At 48.9% G+C, this 18,395-nt stretch overlaps 1 protein-coding gene across 1 annotated transcript in view; it reads right to left on the bottom strand.

The window, feature by feature from the left end:
* The window catches only part of FGFR1 (fibroblast growth factor receptor 1), a 50,689-nt gene that overhangs the window by 14,607 nt on the left and 17,687 nt on the right, over positions 1-18,395 (bottom strand). Inside the window, 1 exon segment of the mRNA XM_047091335.1 lies at positions 1,155-1,421. Within this exon segment, the coding sequence (XP_046947291.1) occupies positions 1,155-1,421 (267 nt within the window).

Genomic DNA, 18,395 nt, shown 5'->3' on the forward strand with positions numbered 1-18,395 from the left:
GAACTGCATGCTCTATGCCTGTCCCCCGCCTTCCCCAGCCCAACGCAGTGCCCCTTTCTGTCCACAAGCCTTGATATTGGCCAGTTCCATCAGGGGCAGCGGGTCCTCTTGGATTTAATTACACCTTGTGTTGAGAAGTTCTCTCAACTCAGTAGCACCCAGACGTGCTGGGTCTCAGAACTAGCAGCCAGGGGAATCTGTGTGTATCCTTCTTCAGAAACCCAGACAGATCTAGGCACGCTATGGCGAGAAGCTATTTCTAAAGCCATGAGGCTGAACAACTCACAGATGGAATTTTCCTAGCATGTATCTGCTGAGGTTTGGGGGCTGCCCTTCTTGCCCAGGGTAGATAGGGAGCCCATCACACCGTCTGCAGCTGCCGACACTTCTCCCCAAGTATCCACCCCTTTTAAAAGGCTTGACACACATGTGGTCACCAATCAGGGTTCATGCCAGATCTTTTTCCAGTCCTTCAAATGGGGGCAGGTTCTAAATGATGCCTGAAGGGGAGGAGATGCCCAGCCCTCCCCCTTGGGATGCACAAACGGCATCAAGAAAATTTCAACTCTTCTTTGTTTCATCCTAGAGTTTTGTAAAACTCGTGTTCTGTAAGTGGCAGTTTCCCAAAGTCACAGAACTCCAGGGTTCCCTGGCTGCCCTTAATACAGCTCAGGAAGCTGGAGGACCGATGTTTTCCATGAAGCCTGTGAATATGGCGGTGCACCTGGATCCTTTCCCATCATAGTAGGGACCTACCTCACCACATATTCTGGGGCTCTAACCCCTAAGCCGAGTACCAAGTCCGAATGGCAAGGGAATGACAGAATGGAAGCTGGCCGAGCCCCAGGTAGCACCTGGAGATCTGGACAAGCTGTGGCGGAAAACAATCAGTGTCTTGCTGACCCAAGTGTATCAGCAGTCACTTGAGGCAGATCCTGGAGGCCTAGATCTCTGACCTGAGGCCTGCCCCACCTGGTCACCCCTCTGAGAGCTAAGCCACGCGGCGGGCAGGGAGCAATGTTAGTGGGCAGCAGTTTTGGAAGCAGAGTGGGGGCAGATCATGAAGGGGAGGAGGTTCGCCTCCCCCTGAAACTAGCAGAGAGGGTTGGAGGGGTGGATCCAGGGAGAGGGGGAGGGCAGGCTTTGCTACCAACCTGAGACATTGACGGAGAAGTAGGTGGTGTCGCTGCCCGAGGGGCTGCTGGTCACGCAAGCGTAGAGGCCGGAGTCGGCAGGCACCGAGTCCCGCACCTCCACCTCCTCCCCTGTGATGCGGGTACGGTTGCTCTCCACCAGCTGCACCCCGTCCCGCAGCCAGTTGATGCTCTGGACATCATCCCGCAGCCGACAGCGAAGCTGTAGCAGGTCACCAGGGTGGACCAGGAAGGACTCCACTTCCACAGGGGCTCCCCAGGGCTGGGCTGCAGCCCCCCACAGGGACCGGGAAGGGGGACCAAGGGATGGGACAGGAAGAGGGGGAGAGGGAGAGGGGGAGAGACAAAGGGAATTATGCTAGCTAGCCGCACTGAGCTGCAACATCCCAGGGGCTACAGAGCCGGGAGGTGAGAACCGGAACAGGCGTCAGTGGGAAACGGCTGGCTACCTAGAACCCCACCTCTTCTGCTATGCCCCACTCCCCCAAAGGTCAGAAGAAGAAAGAGGCAAAGCCAGGAAGCAGCCACAGCAGCAATAAGCAGTTGATGTTTCATTTCCCTCCATTGGAGGGCGGGGGAAAGGCCGGCCCTCCCCAGGGCTTCGTTGTGTCCAGACTGCCCCTCTCCCACTCGCTCAGTCCTCTGTCAAGGATGGCCACTTCCCAGGAGGACACCCCATTTCTTTTTGGCTAGCCCAGCCTCACGCCTCTCCCTAGAAACAGCTGAGCAAACCTGTCCCTCAAAACTCCAGCAGCCCCCACCTAAGTTGAGAGAAGGCAATTTGTCAACCGGGGCCCTCAGTCCAAGTGATTCAGCAGGGAGGGGTCTGGCCCCTCAGTGAGTCAGATGCATAAGATGCATATGTGGGAGAGGCGGCCCAAGGAGAGGTCAGCTCAGGGGAACCTCTGGCTAACAGGTGTCGGGCCAGAGGATTCGGAGCTTTTGACTATATTAGGAACGGAGGCCTGCAGCTGCCACCAAGCCCACACTTGCTCTGGCTGCAGAAGCCCTTGCACACAAAGCTCCTTTCTCCTCATCCCACCGCAGGGCTCCCCCGCCTCAAGCCCTCCCGCTTCCCCTCCCCCAACACACGGTCACACACATCCATTCCTCCTCACCTTTCTTTCCCTGGATCCCGAGTGCCCCACGGCTCACAGATCTGATACAACCCGTTTACCCATCCATCCTCACAACCAGCAACTGGGCACCCGCACTGACAGTGAAGGCCAGAAGCCAGGCACACTCAGAGTCCACCATCCCTGACTGTGACCCGCTCTTGAGCAGCTCCCCTTTACCAACTAGGGGGAAATGCAGTTTCTGTTTCCTTTCAGGATGTTCAGTTGTGCTCCCTCCTGGCATCTTCTGCCAACTGTCCACCCCCCACCAAAAAGTGCACCTGTTCCAGCTCACATCTACCACCTGACCTACGTCTCCACTGCCCTGGGAGCCTTCTTTCTTTCTCACCCCTCGGTTAACCATCGGAGGCCCAGCTGGGGCTCCTTGCAGGTCCCCAAAGCACCTGCCTCTGAAACAAGCTCTCCCATCCCTGCACCCCACTGCCCTCAGGGCCCGTGCCCTGCCTGGCTCTCAGCTACCTTCCAGTTCTCTGGCTGGCTGGGGACTCTGCCTCAAAGCCTTTTCTGACTCCCAGGCTGGGGCAGGTGCTCTCCCACTGCACTCGTCACACTGAAGGACAGTCCCCTTTCTCGACTGAGTTGTGAGGGTGGGGACGTGTCATATTTACTTTTAAAATGCCCAACACCCAGTACAGTACTTGGCACACAACAGTTGCCCAATGAACACTTGTTGGAAAATGCACGGTTTCCTCACCGTCTTCCTTTCTAAACTCCCTTTTCTCCTTTACCACCTTCACCGTAACCGACTCCTTCTGAAGTGCTACCCAGGTGCCAAACCTTACAAATGAAGAAATGAGCACCCTGGGCATCAGATGGCACCAGTGACTACCAGCTAATAGCCATCGTCCTCAGAGGGGCCAAGGCTGCCGTCCCTGACCCTCTTGCAACCCAAGGGCTGTCTTAAATACTGGGTAAATACTGAGTCATCGAAAGGGGGAGGTGCTGCTGCAAAAGGGTTTGAAAGCCACTAGGCTAGCATTCATTTATAGTTTTGTGAATCGGGTCAAGAGGAACCCCACAAAGGTGAGCAGACCACATAACTGATTAAAAATAAGCTTTTGTGGGTCTTAAAAAAAAGTTATTCTTTCCATTTTTAATGGATTGTGGTTTTGCCAAAAGAAGGGGGAAGAAAAGCAGTTCAGACTTGATCCTTAAGGGAAACAGCAGACACTCCTATTGATCAAACCTCTGTTCCCTCCAGTGACCTCACTGATTAAATATTTTGCAGCTCGTGATTCTGTACAAGCCATTGGTCAAACAGTAAACTCCGTAAACTTGAATTCTTAGCCTCTGGCATCACAGCCTATTTTGATAGGTCTCGGAACAAAAAGGTAGCGAGGAAAACACGGGCATTCCCCCCCAGAGAAAGCAAAGGGTCACTGGCCCTACTGAGACCACTCTGGCTGATTCTGGCTCGGAGCCCTGACTCCCCACTTGTTCTAACTAGGATGTGCACACAAAACTTCTACAGGATACATAGAAAGTCTCAGGGCACCTGGGTGGCTCAGTTGGTTAAGCGTCCAGGTCTTGATCCCAGGGTCATGGCCTCAAGCCCCGCATCAGGTTCCACACTGACAGCGCAGAGCCTGCTTGGGAGTCTCTCTCTCTCTCTCTCTCTCTCTCTCTCTCTCTCAAGAATAAATAAAACATTTTTTTAAATTTCGTTTTAATGTTTGTTTTATTTTTGAGAGAGAGAGAGACAGACAGAGACAGAGCATGAGCGGTGGAGGGGCAGAGAGAGAGAAGGAGACACAGAATTTGAAACAGACTCCAGGCTCTGAGCTGTCAGCAAAGAGCCCGATGCAAGGCTTGAACCCATGAACCATGACATCATGACCTGAGCAGAAGTTGGACGTTTAGCTGACTGAGCCACCCAGGCACCCCTCTCAAGAGTAAATAAATTAAAAAAACAAAAAACAAAAAACAAGATTGAAGCAATTTGTTAAATAAATAAATAAATAAACAGCCTCAAGGACCACCTTTCTTTTCTCTGCCTCTGGAGTTTTGTCCCTCAATTCTCCTGATCAAGATCCTGTACTGTGTATAGGATTAAATCACAATCCTTGCCTGGCATTCAAGGCTCATTGACAATCTGTTCCCACCTCTCCACGCACCCTTCTTCTCCCCACCCTCTGCTTCAAGGCTGGCTGTTCTTCAGCCCAACTGCATTCTTCTCTCACAACAAAACTTACTTCTGCTCAAGACTGTCAGCGTTGTGATTCTCTAGCCCTCCCCCCCCCCCCCGACTGCTCAAAGTGCACCATCAAAGCCAGCCAGGAAGCCTCCTCTTGTCCCTAGTGTTGCCACCCCAACTGTCTGTAAAACATACTGTACAAACCACACAAATTCACACTCGATCACATACCATCTTGTTTCTTTTTTAAACATCTTTATTGAGATATATTCACATACCAGAAAATTCACCCATTTAGAGCACATAATTCGATTTTTTTTAGTATATTCACAGAGTTATGCAACCATCACCACAATCTAACTTTAAAGTCTACTTATTTATTTAATTTATTTTGAGTGGGGGGGATGAGAGCAGGGGAGGGGCAGAGAGAAGGGGGGAGAGGGAGGGAGGGAAGGAGAGAGGGAGAGAGAGGGAGAGAGAATATGAATGAATGAATGAATCCCAAGCAGGCTCCACACTGTCGGCATGGAGCATGAGGCCGGCTGGGCTTGAACTCATGAACCATGAGATCACGACCTGAGCTGAAGCTGGACATTTAACCTGCTGAGCCACCCAGGCGCCCTCACAATTGAACTTTAGAACTTAAAAAAATTTTTTTTGTTTTAAGTTTATTTATTTATTTTGAGAGACAGAGAGAGAGAGAGAGAGAGAGAGAGCGCAAGCCCAAGCTGGGGAGGGGCAGAGAGAGAGGGAGAGGGAGAGGGAGAGAATGCCAAGCAGGCTCTGCACAGACAGCAGAGGGCCCGATGGCGGGCTCAAACTGAGAGATCATGACCTGTGTTGAAACCAAGAGTCAGACGCGAGTCACCCAGGCACCCCTAACTTTGGAACATTTTTATCATCTCCAAAACAAACTCCATACCCACTGGCAGTCACATGCCATCTTCTACCCTCTCCCTCAGCCTAGGAAGCTTGATGCTTTCCATCTCTATAGATATGCCTATACTGGATATTTCATATGAATGGAATCCTACATTATATGGTCTGTGACTGCCTTCTTCCATTTAGCGTAATGCTTTCAACGTTCTTCTATGCTGTAGCATGTCTCACTACTTCATTCCTTTTAATGGCCAAATAATATTCCATTGTATGGATATACCATATTTTATTTATCCATCCATTGGTTGATGCACACTTGGGTATGTTGTTTCCTAAGAGTCACAAGTGTCCCTGTGTTCCTCTCCTAAGAAACAGAAAGCAATTCAGAGCAGAACTGCTTATTATAATTTTTCCAGAGTGCCTAACAATGTCACAAGCCGAAAATACCCAATAGGTCTTGAACTGAATTTAGCTTATGGCCAAAATTCAGCCTACGGCTCTTGGGTTTAGAGTGTATTTTTTTTTTTTTCATGGCTAATAGTGCTCTTGGATGTGTGTCAGTGTCTCTATTTATAAGGCAGGGATAATGCCACTTTCTTCTAGGTGACAGAAAGGTAACAAAGCACTCGCTGGTTTACTGGACCCTGCCTGTCTGCATCACTGCCCTCAATAGCGGTCCTGGCCTTGGGAAGTCCTATGTGTGGTGGCTGATGCAAGGGCATCACTGCTCAATGTAACAATTCAGTCACTACTCTCTATTCTCCTTTTGGTTTTGGTAGTGTCCTCCATTTATGTCCCCACTGGGAAAGGCCCTTATATCTGTGCTCCATCTGAGCGGACTATTCTCTGGTCAAGGCCAGCAGGCCAGGGCTATATTTGTTGTTGGCTGTCAGGTAGCAAGAAAGGAGCTGACACCTTTATTGGGCTGGCCATGAAAGACGAAGAAAAGAAAGCCAAGTGTATTGCTTGGCCACCTGAAACCAACATTCCAACTCTTGGAGAACCTGGTTAATTGGAATGGGGATGCTGTGAGGGAAGCAGCAAGCCAGAACACTTGCTTTCTGCCTCTTGTTTCCTTAGAGATTAGGTGGGAAACGGAGGCTGGAGGACATTTGGTATCTGGATTCTGTGATGACCTAGCCTGAGGATGAAGGTGTTTGGCTGTGAGTCAGATAACAACATCCACTCTTACGGGCCCTACGTGCAATGTGTTCAAAGTACATTGTGGAAAAAGATGCATTGTGTTCTGATGCCCACAGCATGGGGTCACTCTTCTCATCACTGGGAGCGGGAAGGTTAGGGGTAGGGTTAGGGCTTGACTTGAATATCCCCAGAGGATTAAGGCTGCCAACACCTTGGCCAACTCTTCAGAAAACAGGAGCGAACAAAGGCTGTCTGGGAGACTGAGGAGGCCTCTGGTCCTGAGGCAGGTTCCTGGGACAGTGTGGATGGCAGGTGCACTGTGGAAGGCTGTGCAGGCTGGATCCAGTACCTGCTTTAGTGAGAGTGGAAGGGATTCCTACACCAATCATCAATCCTGTCCTACTTCTCTAACAGAGCCTCTCTATTCCCCAGGGAAAAGTAGGAGCAGATCAGGGACCCACACTTTTTCACAGTCCTCAGGGAAGCAGCTAGAAAGGGGAGCAGTGTTTTCCATGGTGCTCTCAGGTCTAGGAACATGATTAATGCTAATGGAGCCCTCCTGAGTCTCCCATCGCTTCCTACATTTCTCCAAAATACCAGGGCTTTGCAATTCCCAACAAACCAATAGGATGTACCATTTTGCTTGTGGCACGACTGGCCAGAAATCTGCCACTGTCCTCCAGCAGGCAGTTCTGCCCTGGGTACATTGGATTAGATCCAAGTTCTTGATTCTAAATCTGAGTCTCCCACCAGCCATGAGCAGACACTGTGCAAGGGGGAGGAACGGAGTCTCCAAGGAGGCCCAAAGCCATACAAAATTTGTCATTCTTATGAGAAGATGAGACCCTAGTCCCCAAAAATCCAAGGAGAAGACAGGGAGCTTTCTTCAAAATAGCTGTCATTGGGTGCTTTCTGTGAGCCCTGGTTACTGTGCAAGGAAAAGACATGGATTAAACAAAGGAGCAAACCTATGCCTTGCTCTAACCAGGGTGGTAAGATTTACACAACACCTTGACACGGATGAGGCATTTTATATTGCAACATGAGACAACTGGAGAAGAACATGAGAACCCAGTACAGGCAATCCAACACAGCCTCTGAGGTTACAGAACTTAAACAAAAAAAGTATTGGTGGTCAGAGCAGATAGCAGTGTTCACAGCAGAGGCTGGACATACTAGTAGGGAAAGGGGAGGAAAAAATTAAGAATTTAGATGGGGAGGGGCTCCTTTGTGTCTCAGTTGGTTAAGCGTCCGTCTTTGGCTCAGGTCATGATCTCACGGTTTGTGGGTTCCAGCCCTGAGATGCGCTCTGTGCTGACAGCTCAGAGCTTGGAGCCTGCTTTAGATTCTCCCTCTCTCTCTGCCCCTCCCCCCGCCTCTCTCTCTCTCTCTCTCTCTCTCTCTCTCTCAAAAATAAATAAAAACATTAAAAAAAAAAAAGAATTTATATGGGGAGGAGCACCTGGGTGGCTCATTAGTTAAATGGTAAAACATCTGACTCTTGACTTTTGGCTCAGATCATGATCTCATGGTTCATGAGTTCAAGCCCTGTGTCAGGCTGTGCACTGACAGCTCAGATCCTGCTTGGGATTCTCTCTCTTTCTCTCTCTCTCAAAATAAATAAATAAATTTAGAAAAAAAAAGAATTAAGATTGGGAGTATAAACTTTGGGGGGAGCAGAAAAGGATGGGATGTGCCTGGAGATGAAGGAGAGTAGGAGACGAGGTTAGAGCGTATGGCCTGCCTGGACCAGAGGTTCACGGCAGAAAATAGCAAAAAATAATGATTCTAACCTGTGAGGTGGGTAATAGATAGAACAGAAGCACTAAAGAAGTCCCAGGGAACACATTTCTCTGCAGACCAAGAATGCAGACCTTTCCTGCCACAGACAAACACACCCGAAAATGTATTTTGAAATGCCACTTTACCAGCTCTGGTCCCATAACAGCCAATTTGGTTTGAGTTATCCATCTCCAAACTTCACAACTTAATATGAACCCGGTGAAGAATAACAACATATTTGCATAGCACTTTGCAATTTACTATGTGTTTTCCCCTATATTATCTTGGGATCATAAACAATACTGAAAATGATCATGCTAATTAATACTGGCCGATATTTACAGCGCGCTTACTGTAAGCTTTTAACACAGACTCTAGTTCCATCCCTTATAAGGTACATACTATTATGATCTCTACCCTATGGACACGAAGCTCCCCGCATGCCAAGCACATTTAATCACCACAACCCTGTGAAGCAGGTACCACTATTACCCTCGTTTTATAGAGGGGACAACAGAGGCACAAAGAGATCCAGTATTCGTCCAAGATGGCCCACCTAGCTAGTAAGTGGCCAAGCTGGGATTCAAAAGCGGGCGGCCTGGCTCTCCAGAGTCCACACATGTCCAGAGCCCATGTCTATCACTTTGAAAAATATTCTCTACCCTCACTTTGCTTTTGCAATCCCTGACTCCTGAAAAGTGACCGAAATCCTTATCCTAACGGCACTCATGTCTCCTACTTCCTCGTATGAGCTTCTGAAGTTGACTGCTTTGACCTTATCCTGTCTTCTCATTCCCTCCAGCTCACCACTTCTACCTTATGCTTTAGGGCTTTTTAACTTATACATGCATTTTTCTGTCCACACTCATCTACCCTCTAAAGCTGAGCAGGTATCAATGTGCACATTTGGCAAGTGAGAAAATGGGGGGTGGGGGCAGGCTTGGGACTAAGAATAATGCCCTATTTTGGTATGGCACTTGATACTCCAAAAGGCATGTTAATTCATGTTCATGTTATTGGTGTTCATTCCCATCTAAATACAAAAAAAAAAAAAAAAGAAAGAAAGAAAGAAAGAAAGAAAGAAAGAAAAGAAAAAGAAAAAAAGAGATTGAAGGACTTCTCTCAAAGTCACAAAACAGGGATCAGCGCTGGCTCTCGATGCTGGGTCTGCCAGGGCCTGGGCCCCTCCACAGTGTCACACTTTCCACTCAGCACTTGGGACAGTGACAGGTGACCCACTCGAGGTACTTACTGTGGCTTTGGCCACAGGTGGACAGCACAGTCCCTCCCTCACTGTGTCCCTGGCTCAATTCTGGGTCACCTGACACCTTCTCTTGCCCTAAGACCCTCACCTCTGAATACAGTTTACAGCGGAGCTGATGACCTCTGATGACCTCTGCCTGACTCTGCTGCGGAAGATTAAGAACATCAGGCACAGGGGCCAGCTCTCCTGGTCACACATCCGACTGCCCCCAGCTCTCCAGCCCCAACCTCTCTGCCTGGGCGCCCTGCGTTCCATGCCCTCACACTCCTGGGGACCTCGGTTTATTTCCTCCTCCTCCACCATCTGGAGCCCCTCAACCACACCTCCCAACCTCAGCTGTCCAATCTCCTAGCCTCTTTGGCCAAGCCACTGCCCTCCCTGGCCCTCTTATTTTTGCTTTCTCCAACAATGCCTGTTTCCTCCACTCTCTCCCTCACTCCTCTAAGACTTTAAGACTCACTCTTATGAGACACCCCCAACTCCAATCTTCGTCCTATTCTTAATGTGCCTTCCTAGGACCTACGGATTTTCACGACTTTATCTTGTGCTTATTCATGCTGCTTGGTTGTGGGCTGGTCCCATAAATATGCATCTTCTCTACCCTCTGTGGTGAGGAGTGGTGTCATCAACATCCTACATTCCAAAGGATAACCAGCCCTTAACAAAGTCCAGACCTGTTGTCTCGGGGTCGTGATTGCTGTCATCCTTATGAAATCCTTTTGATTTTGGATTTCTGGGTTAAGAAAATTAGGGGAGAACGGCCCATTCTCTTCGGTAACATGGGGGAACTGGTGGTCCAGGAATGTTTACAGTTTTGGCACAAACTCCCCAGAGATAAATGAGGGGGCAATTGTGGGTGGGGGAGGAACTCCGGGTGGCTTTGAAGGCAACTTAAAAGGAACACAGAACAGCGCGGCAGGGCTCCGGGAGCCCTCTGCAGAGGTTTTTTATTACGTTATTTTGGCTTTGAAATGGAACTGAAAACTTACTTTAGTCTGGCAAGGCCAGGCCAGAGTGGGGATCTCACTGAAATCCCAGGGAATGACTATCCTCCTACAAGCAGGGGTACAGAGAGGAAGCCCTAAAGATACAGGATTCCCTGTGCCCACGATATCCCCAACATACAGTGAAAGCTGCAGAAATGGGGAGCACAGGCATGTGTGATAGGGGAGGCAGAACACCAAATCAATTAGCAGGGTCGGACACCCTGATCCGGCTGCATTCACCAGTCCCCCCACCGACCCAGGAGATTTGGAGTGTAGGTTTTTTTTTTTTTTAATAGAAAAAAAGGGAAAGAAGTACGAGGGAACATTTTGCATGCAAATGGGCCACTGCCAGAAGAACCCATTAAAATGTAAAAACTCCACATTCAGCCTGACAAAACGGTGCAAACTGCTGTGTTTGCCAGAGGGGCAGCAATACAGCTCCCGACAAAGGGGCCGAGGAACAATGGCGGGCTGAATGGCCTCTGTCAGCAGGTCCCCTCGCGCGTTGCCATGGGGACCCCACCGGGGCTTACTAAAGGTATTTCCTGAGGAGAAAGGCAGTGCACACAGGCCCAGGCGGCCCGGCTAATCCTGACAGGAAGCCATCGCCATTCAGCAGCCCAGGGGCTTGGGGCCGGAGTTTTGTTTTGTTTTTATTAAAAAAAGATTTTGGTCTTTTGTGTGTCCCACCTCGTCACTGTAATTTAGTGCAGAGCCGCCTGCGCTGGCCAAAGCCTCAGCGCGGGGCCTCGCGCCCGCCCCAAGACCCCCCAAAACAGCTCCCCAGTATCTGGGCAGGAGGAGGCCCAGGCACGCAGAACCCCACTCGGGAGACCCCACCCGAGAGCGCCCTGAGCCCAGCGAGGTCTGTGTAAACTTTCAACCAGATGAGAGTCAGGATGGAGTCCAGGATTCGAGCCCGCGCGCCGGGTTCTATGGGTTCTATGTGGTGCCTCCTCGTACCTGTAGTTTTTTTTTCCCCCTCCTGAGGACTGTGCCCCCATCAGCACCCGTGTCCCCCACGTCCCTTCTACCTCCCACCAAGGGCAAAGCACTCACCCATTGGGGAGAAGGACCATAATTAAGTGATTAACAAAGGAATGTGCCCAAGAGCTGTTTTAAAAGAAACTTCCCTTCTTCCTCTCTGCCAGCAAAAGCTCTCTCGCCAAATATTTACTGACACACTACGGATGGAGCCCGAAGAAATCTCTTCCTATCCCCATTTCCCAAAGCAATTGTCAGTACGCGATGCTTCTCTCCCGCCTACCTTAGCTGCTCTGAGGCAAGTTCACTTAAGAGGCGCAGGAAGCACAGAGCCCACTCACCCCAGAGCAAAGGGAGGTGCCCCGCAGCTACGGGGAAGGGCGGTCTAAGCTCACAGTTCCTAGAAGTTGGTGTCACCGGGGTTCACATTTGGCACCAGAGGAATCCGGCCTTGGCAGATTCAGGGAAGAAAGCCAACAACACAGCTGGCGGTGGAGACAGAAACTCCTGTGTGACAACTGCCCCCCAGGACACAGTTGAGGGTAAATTAACATTTCCTGAGCAAACTTGCATGTGGAAGGAGCCATCCCCAAAGAAGATGGTCAGAGGAGGCTCTGCTCATTAAGATTTGCACCCAGAACTGTGTGTTTGCAAAGCCCATGCTCTTGCAACTAAACCATCCCCCAAAAGAGGTTCTGAACCTTGCATTTTGATAGAATCATAAGAAAAACTGACAATTTTGGAGGTATTAATACTATGCCTAATAACTCTCCTGGACATCTGGGAAGCTTCTAAAGCCATATTAAATGGGTCCTGTTTTGGGAAAAGGAGCCAAAGAGCCTCTGCTCAATGATGGAAACCCCCCCCCCCGAAAGAATCCCAAACCCAGTAAGGACCACTTGTGTGGGTTGTAAGCTGAGGGGATCTGGACACTCAGGTGGTGGTCTTCTGCCTTTAGTAAAAATCAAGTCCTGAACTCAAAGCAAAAGTACAACTGGCCACCAACTGTTACAACACAGAACACCTTCCACTGAACTAGCTCAAGTGCCTGAGTGTGTGCATGCATGAGTGTGTGCGTGCGTGTGCGTGCATGCGTGCGTGTGTGTGTGTGTGTGTGTGTGTGTGTGTAGGGTCCCGCTGCTGTAAAGAGAGCTCAGACCCTCCCACCACTGGCTCGGAGCCCAGGCCTCCCAGCCATGTGTCTGCAGCTGCGACCTGTCATGCACTTCCTGGTCTGGGTTCTGTAATGGAAAGATCATTAAGGCTGGGGGAGGAGGACAGTGAGATGAATCAACAGGGAAGAGGTAACCCTGCAGCTCCCACTCTGCCGTGGTCTGACCTTAAAGTCGGGTCAGGTTCCTTAAAGAAAAGAAAGTACAGCCCTGCCCCCACCGCGCCCCCTACAAGGGCCCCTTGGAGGGCTTCCCCTCCCCCACACTCAGCAGAGCTTGTTTGGGGAAGGAAGCACCAGCAGCTGGGCAGGAAAAAATTGCAGCTCCCTAAACTTGCTGATGAATTAGTGGAGGAGTCAGCTGTTCCAGAATTTGGCTTTTTGCGCCCCCCCAAAACCTCAGTGGGTGCTTGAGAGCATGCTTCACCAAAACTCTCAGCACTCCAGTGTACCTGCCACCTTCCCGCCCCGTGTCCAGTCCGATCACTGCATGGCGGGTCTGGGTCACACAGGGTACAGGGGTCACTTACTGCAGTGGGCCATGGAATGGGCTCTTCATAAGGTTACTTTTTCTCAATGTTAAAGAAATGCCTCTTATCGTTACATTATGAAAATAAAGGCCATAAGCATCCTTTGAAAATAAAATGGTGGGGGTGCCTGGGTGGTTCAGTCGGTTAAGTGTCTGACTTCAGCTCAGGTCATGATCTCACGGTTTGTGAGTTCGAGCCCCACGTGGGGCTCTGTGCTGACAGCTCGGAGCCTGGAGCCTGCTTCGGATTCTGTGTCTCCCTCTTTCTCTCTGCCCCTCTTCTGCTCATGTTCGGTCTCTCACTGTCTCTCAAAAATAAATAAATGTTAAAAAAAATTTTTTTTTAAAGAGAATAAAATGGTGTAGAAAGGTGGTTGCCAGGGGCTGGGAGAGGGGAGAATGGGGAGTTCAAGTCTAATGGGAACAGAGCTTCAATTGGAGAAGATGCAAACATTCTGGAGACAATGATGGTGATGATGGTGGGACAACATGAATGAATTTAATGCCACAGAACTGGATACTCAAAACTGGTGAAAACAGGTCGATTTTATGTTATGTGTATTTTACCACAGTTAAAAAAAAAAAAAAGTAATGGTAGTGAACAGTGTTGGTTTTTAAAAATGTTCTTACATGGAGCACCTGGGTGGCTCAGTCCGTTAAGGGTCCGACTTTGGTTCAGGTCATGATCTCACGGTTCAAGCCCCACATCCAGCTCTGTGCTGACAGCTCAGAGACTGGAGCCTGCTTCAGATTCTGTGTCTCCCTCTCTCTCTACCCCTCCCCTGCTCGCACTCTGTCTCTGTCAAAAACAAACATTAAAAGAAATTTTTTAAAAATGTTCTTATGTAGCAAAATGAGTTGTTAACCCTATGTAGGTTCTGAAAAACTGGGAGGAATTTTTACTGGCTCACGAAATGTAAAAGTCTGGGACTTCTGGTCTGTTCCACAGATTTGCAGGACAGTGAGGACTCAGGGGATACATTGACATACTACATATTCATTTTTCTCTTTCACACACACCATGAAAGTTGAGCATTAAGGGCTCTTTAAGAAATTACAAGAACATGCTTCAGGGATCTACCTGAGACGGTATGGCTGTCAGGTAGCGAGCAGGTGGAAGGAGGAGGACCAAAGGCTTGGTTGGAGGAAGGTTAGGGACCAATATCTACACTGGGGACTCCTTTGCTCAGTCGGGAGGATCTTGAACAATCAGAATCCAGGGAGAGAGATAATGTCAACATTATCTGGGCAATGTCAACATCCAGATGTCCTAAGGGATGCGAGTCTAGTCTGAAACCCTTGTGAAAACCACTCAGCACCAAACTCTGCTTGAAGCACAGGTGTAACTGGCTGGGTGCAGTGGAAAGAACATTTGAGTGGAAATCACTCAACTGGCCCTACCACTAACTGTGGAACCCTGGGGAAGTCATCTCCTCCCTTGGGCCTCAAATTCCTCATCTGTGAAATGGGAAATCTGATGGACCTGACAAGCTCGGGTGCCCTCTAGTTCTAACTTTCCAATTTTCAGCTGGGACTTAAGAAGTGAGCATCACTCACTACTACCCCCTTCTGCCCCCACGAGCACACAGTGCTCTCTGGTGTGAGGGAAGGCAAGAGGCTGCAAGTTAATTTGCCTTAAGAAGCTAGGATTCTGGGGGTGCCTCGGCGGCTCAGCTGGTTGAGCACCTGGCTTATGATTTCAGCGCAGGTCACGATCCCAGGATCATGGGATCCAGCCCCCGCCTGGACTCCTTGCTGAGTGTGCTTAAGATTCGCTCTCTCTGTCTGCCTCTCCCCTGCTCATTCTAAGGAAGGAGGGAGGATGGGTGGACGGGTGGATTCTGTTTTGGTCCCAGATCTCCAGCCACCAGCACTTCAATAAATGCTTGTCTTCATGGCTTCTCTCTGACCCATGTTCTCACCAGAAGAAGTCTTAGAATGGAGGACGCGGAATAGCTAAGAGGCTGTGACTGACAGAAAACTGGGAGCCCAAGTATTCTAGAGGGATTTATTTCACTGTCCTTTTTGACTCATGATATATTACCCCATGAGAACTAGCGAGGCAAATAAATTTCAAAAATGGAGTGGAAGCGCTGTGGGTAGTGAAGGCCTCACATTATAAAATAAATGCCACCTCCAAGAGCACCCTTCAGACATTAATATAGTCTTGACTGCTCAAATGACATCGGTAAAAGTTTTGAATGTCACAGGAAGAACTTCATTCAGTAGTTAGGTAAGGCTGACTCTTTCAAGATTCAAGAGCTAATTCCCAAAACCTAGGGAAAATAAAACTTAATTCCAAAAGTAAACTCTAAAGTTTGACAGTAAAGGAACAGAGATTTCTGAATGCAAAAGGGCCCTTCTAACAGGCTGGAGAGCAGATCAGCATTCCAAAGACGGTGATAATTGACTTAAAGCCCCGCATCAGAGAAAGAGGGGAGAGAGTCTTCTTCCCCGGAAGGCTTTCAGACCAACCTACCCCTGCCTCCCCAGTACCCCCAGGCAACTTGACTCAGCCCTCTTCCACCTTTCCCACTACCTCTCCGCCTATCTTAGTCTAGAAAGACTCTCCAGCCTCTCGGATATTCCACCTTCCTGCCTCTCATCCTTTCCAGTACAGGAGTTAGGGCTGCAGGCATTGATACCCACCAGACTCCAGTCTCAATCCCACCACTTACTGGCTGTTTAATCTCGGCAAGTTGTGTGTGTTTGACCTCTCTGGGTCAGTTGCCTAAACTGTGACGTGGAAACAGCACCTACGTTATAGACTTTTTTGAGAAATTAACTGAACATCAGAGATTCTCAAATTCTCCTGGATGGGCAGGGAACTTGTCAGAACTACCAACCTCGGGCCCTGCTTCAGAATCAAGAGCTGTGGGAACGGAGCCTGGCCACCAGGTGATGCCATGCCTCAAGCACCCAAGAATCGTTCCGTGAGATGATGTGAAGAGTGTCAGATGTGGGAGAAATGACTCCTTACATATTTTCCTTATCTTCCCGCTAAAAAGGATTTTATTCTCACCGTCTCTTTAACTTAAAAAAAATTTTTTTTTTGAGAGAGAGAGCGAGAGCGAGAGCGAGTGTGAGTGGGGGAGAGAGAGGCAGACACAGAATCCGAAGCAGGATCCAGGCTCCGAGCTGTCAACACAGAGCCTGACATGGGGCTCGAACCCACAAACTGTGAGATCACGACCTGAGCCGAAGTCGGACACTTAACCGACTGAGCCACCCAAGTGCCCTGCACTGTTTCCTTTTTTAAAACTGGAAATTTTAGGTTATCTTTTAAACAAAGAAAATGGGTGGTTCCTTACCTGTGTGTTCATGCATGTATTTATTTGTTCTAAAGTGCTGAAGTGAACAAAAAGACAAAACCTCTGCCTTCACGATGTATATGTACACGCACAGATCACAGCTCACAAATGATGGTTAATTTGTCCCTTCACTTTAGGGAAGGACCCTCTCCTACGTTTGCAGATGTCCTCATAACCTGGGTTTTATGTCCTTACTTGATGCAGTCTTTTGATGACACTTCTTTAACGAGTCATTTGCTGTATTTGCATATGTCTGGTAAGAATAACACTGGCCAAGGGGGGGTGCCTGGGTGGCTCAGTCGGTTAAGTTGGTTAAGCATCTGACTCTGGATTTTGGCTCAGGTCACGATCTCACAGCCCCTTAAGGCTCTATGCTGACAGCTCAGAGCCTACTTGGGATTCTCTCGCCTTCTTCCTCTTTCTCTGCCCCTCCCCTACTCTCTCTCTCTCTCTCTCTCTCAAAATATATAAACATTAAAAAAAAAAAAAAGATAACACTGGCCAGGACTGGGCCTGATCCATGGTAAAGCTAGGGGAGGGGAAGGCATTTGTCCTGGCCTCTCTTGAATGGGGGACTTTTGGTGTTTTCTCCCCAGGTTACACAGATAGTTACCAACAGAAATGGAAGAAGATATTTGTCAAACAACTTTTAATACATCTATGTCCTATTCCTGGGGCACACTTCAGACAGTATACCACAAATTAATATAGATTTTTTTTTAAATTATTTTTTAACATTTATTTATTTTTGAGACAGAGACACAGCATGAGCAGGGGAAGGGCAGAGAGAGAGGGAGACACAGAATCCAAAGCAGGCTCCAGGCTCCGAGCCATCAGCCAGAGCCTGACACAGGGCTCGAACCCATGAACCGTGAGATCATGACCTGAGCCAAAGTCAGACGCTTAACCGACTGAGCCACCCAGGCGCCCCTAGATTTTTTAAATCCTGTAATTATTTGTGACTAGCCCAACCACAATATAATACACATTTTTGTTTAAAACATTAATGTGTTGAATATCTTAGTAGGCACTAAGACAACCAACAGCTTCAGGATCTCTGTCCCTGTTTTTGTATTTCTTCGTGTCTTTTTTTTTTTTTAAGTTTATTTATATATTTTGAGGGAGAGAGACAGAGCATGAGAAGGGGAAGGGCAGAGAGAAGGAGAGAGAATCCCAAGCAGGCTCTGCACTGTCAGTGAGGAGCCTGATGTGGGGCTTGAACTCACGAACCGTGAGATGATAGCCTGAGCCCGAATCAAGAGTCAGATACTGAACTGACCGAGCCACCGAGGCACCCCTGTATTTCCTTATGTCTTAAAAATATACATAGTGGTAGCCTCAAAACAATGCCAGTGCTTTAGCCTCAGTGAGCCCTTCTGACATGTTTATTTCCACCCAGCAGACACCGCTGGACCACAACCATTTTAGAAGCAATCTAGGTGATTTGTATGTCTGGGCAACACCACCACATTCTAGAATAAGTGTGACCTACGAAGAAAACTCAGGTGTGGCATCTGACACTTTGGGGACCTCTGATCCTAGACCTTCTCCAAGTAGGAAGGCTCTGCTACAGTAGAAAAGGCAGCCTCCATGGGGTTTTTGTTCTATTGAATATTCTAGGCTAGGGAACCCCTGCCTTTAGGCAGCTCACAGACTTATGACCCATGCATAACCTCTGAGCAGAGAGAAGAATGTCACACAAGAAATGCTACAAGGCAAGCATCTCAGCTGCCCTTACCCCAATTGCACACCTACCCAGAAAGGGAGGTGGAGCCCGATTCCTGTGGGACAGAGAAAGGTTGACCCAGCAAATTGAAATGTTTAAATCCAAATGTTGGGGGTGTCTGGGTAGCTCAGTCAGTGAGGTGTCCGACTTCGGCTCAGGTCACGATCTCACGGTTTGTGGGTTTGAGTCCCGCGTC

The sequence above is a fragment of the Lynx rufus genome, unplaced genomic scaffold (genome assembly GCF_022079265.1).
Source record: "Lynx rufus isolate CCGP_SWC_20201006 ecotype Redwood Valley unplaced genomic scaffold, mLynRuf1.p SCAF_3, whole genome shotgun sequence".
In the NCBI taxonomy this organism is placed as follows: domain Eukaryota; kingdom Metazoa; phylum Chordata; class Mammalia; order Carnivora; family Felidae; genus Lynx; species Lynx rufus.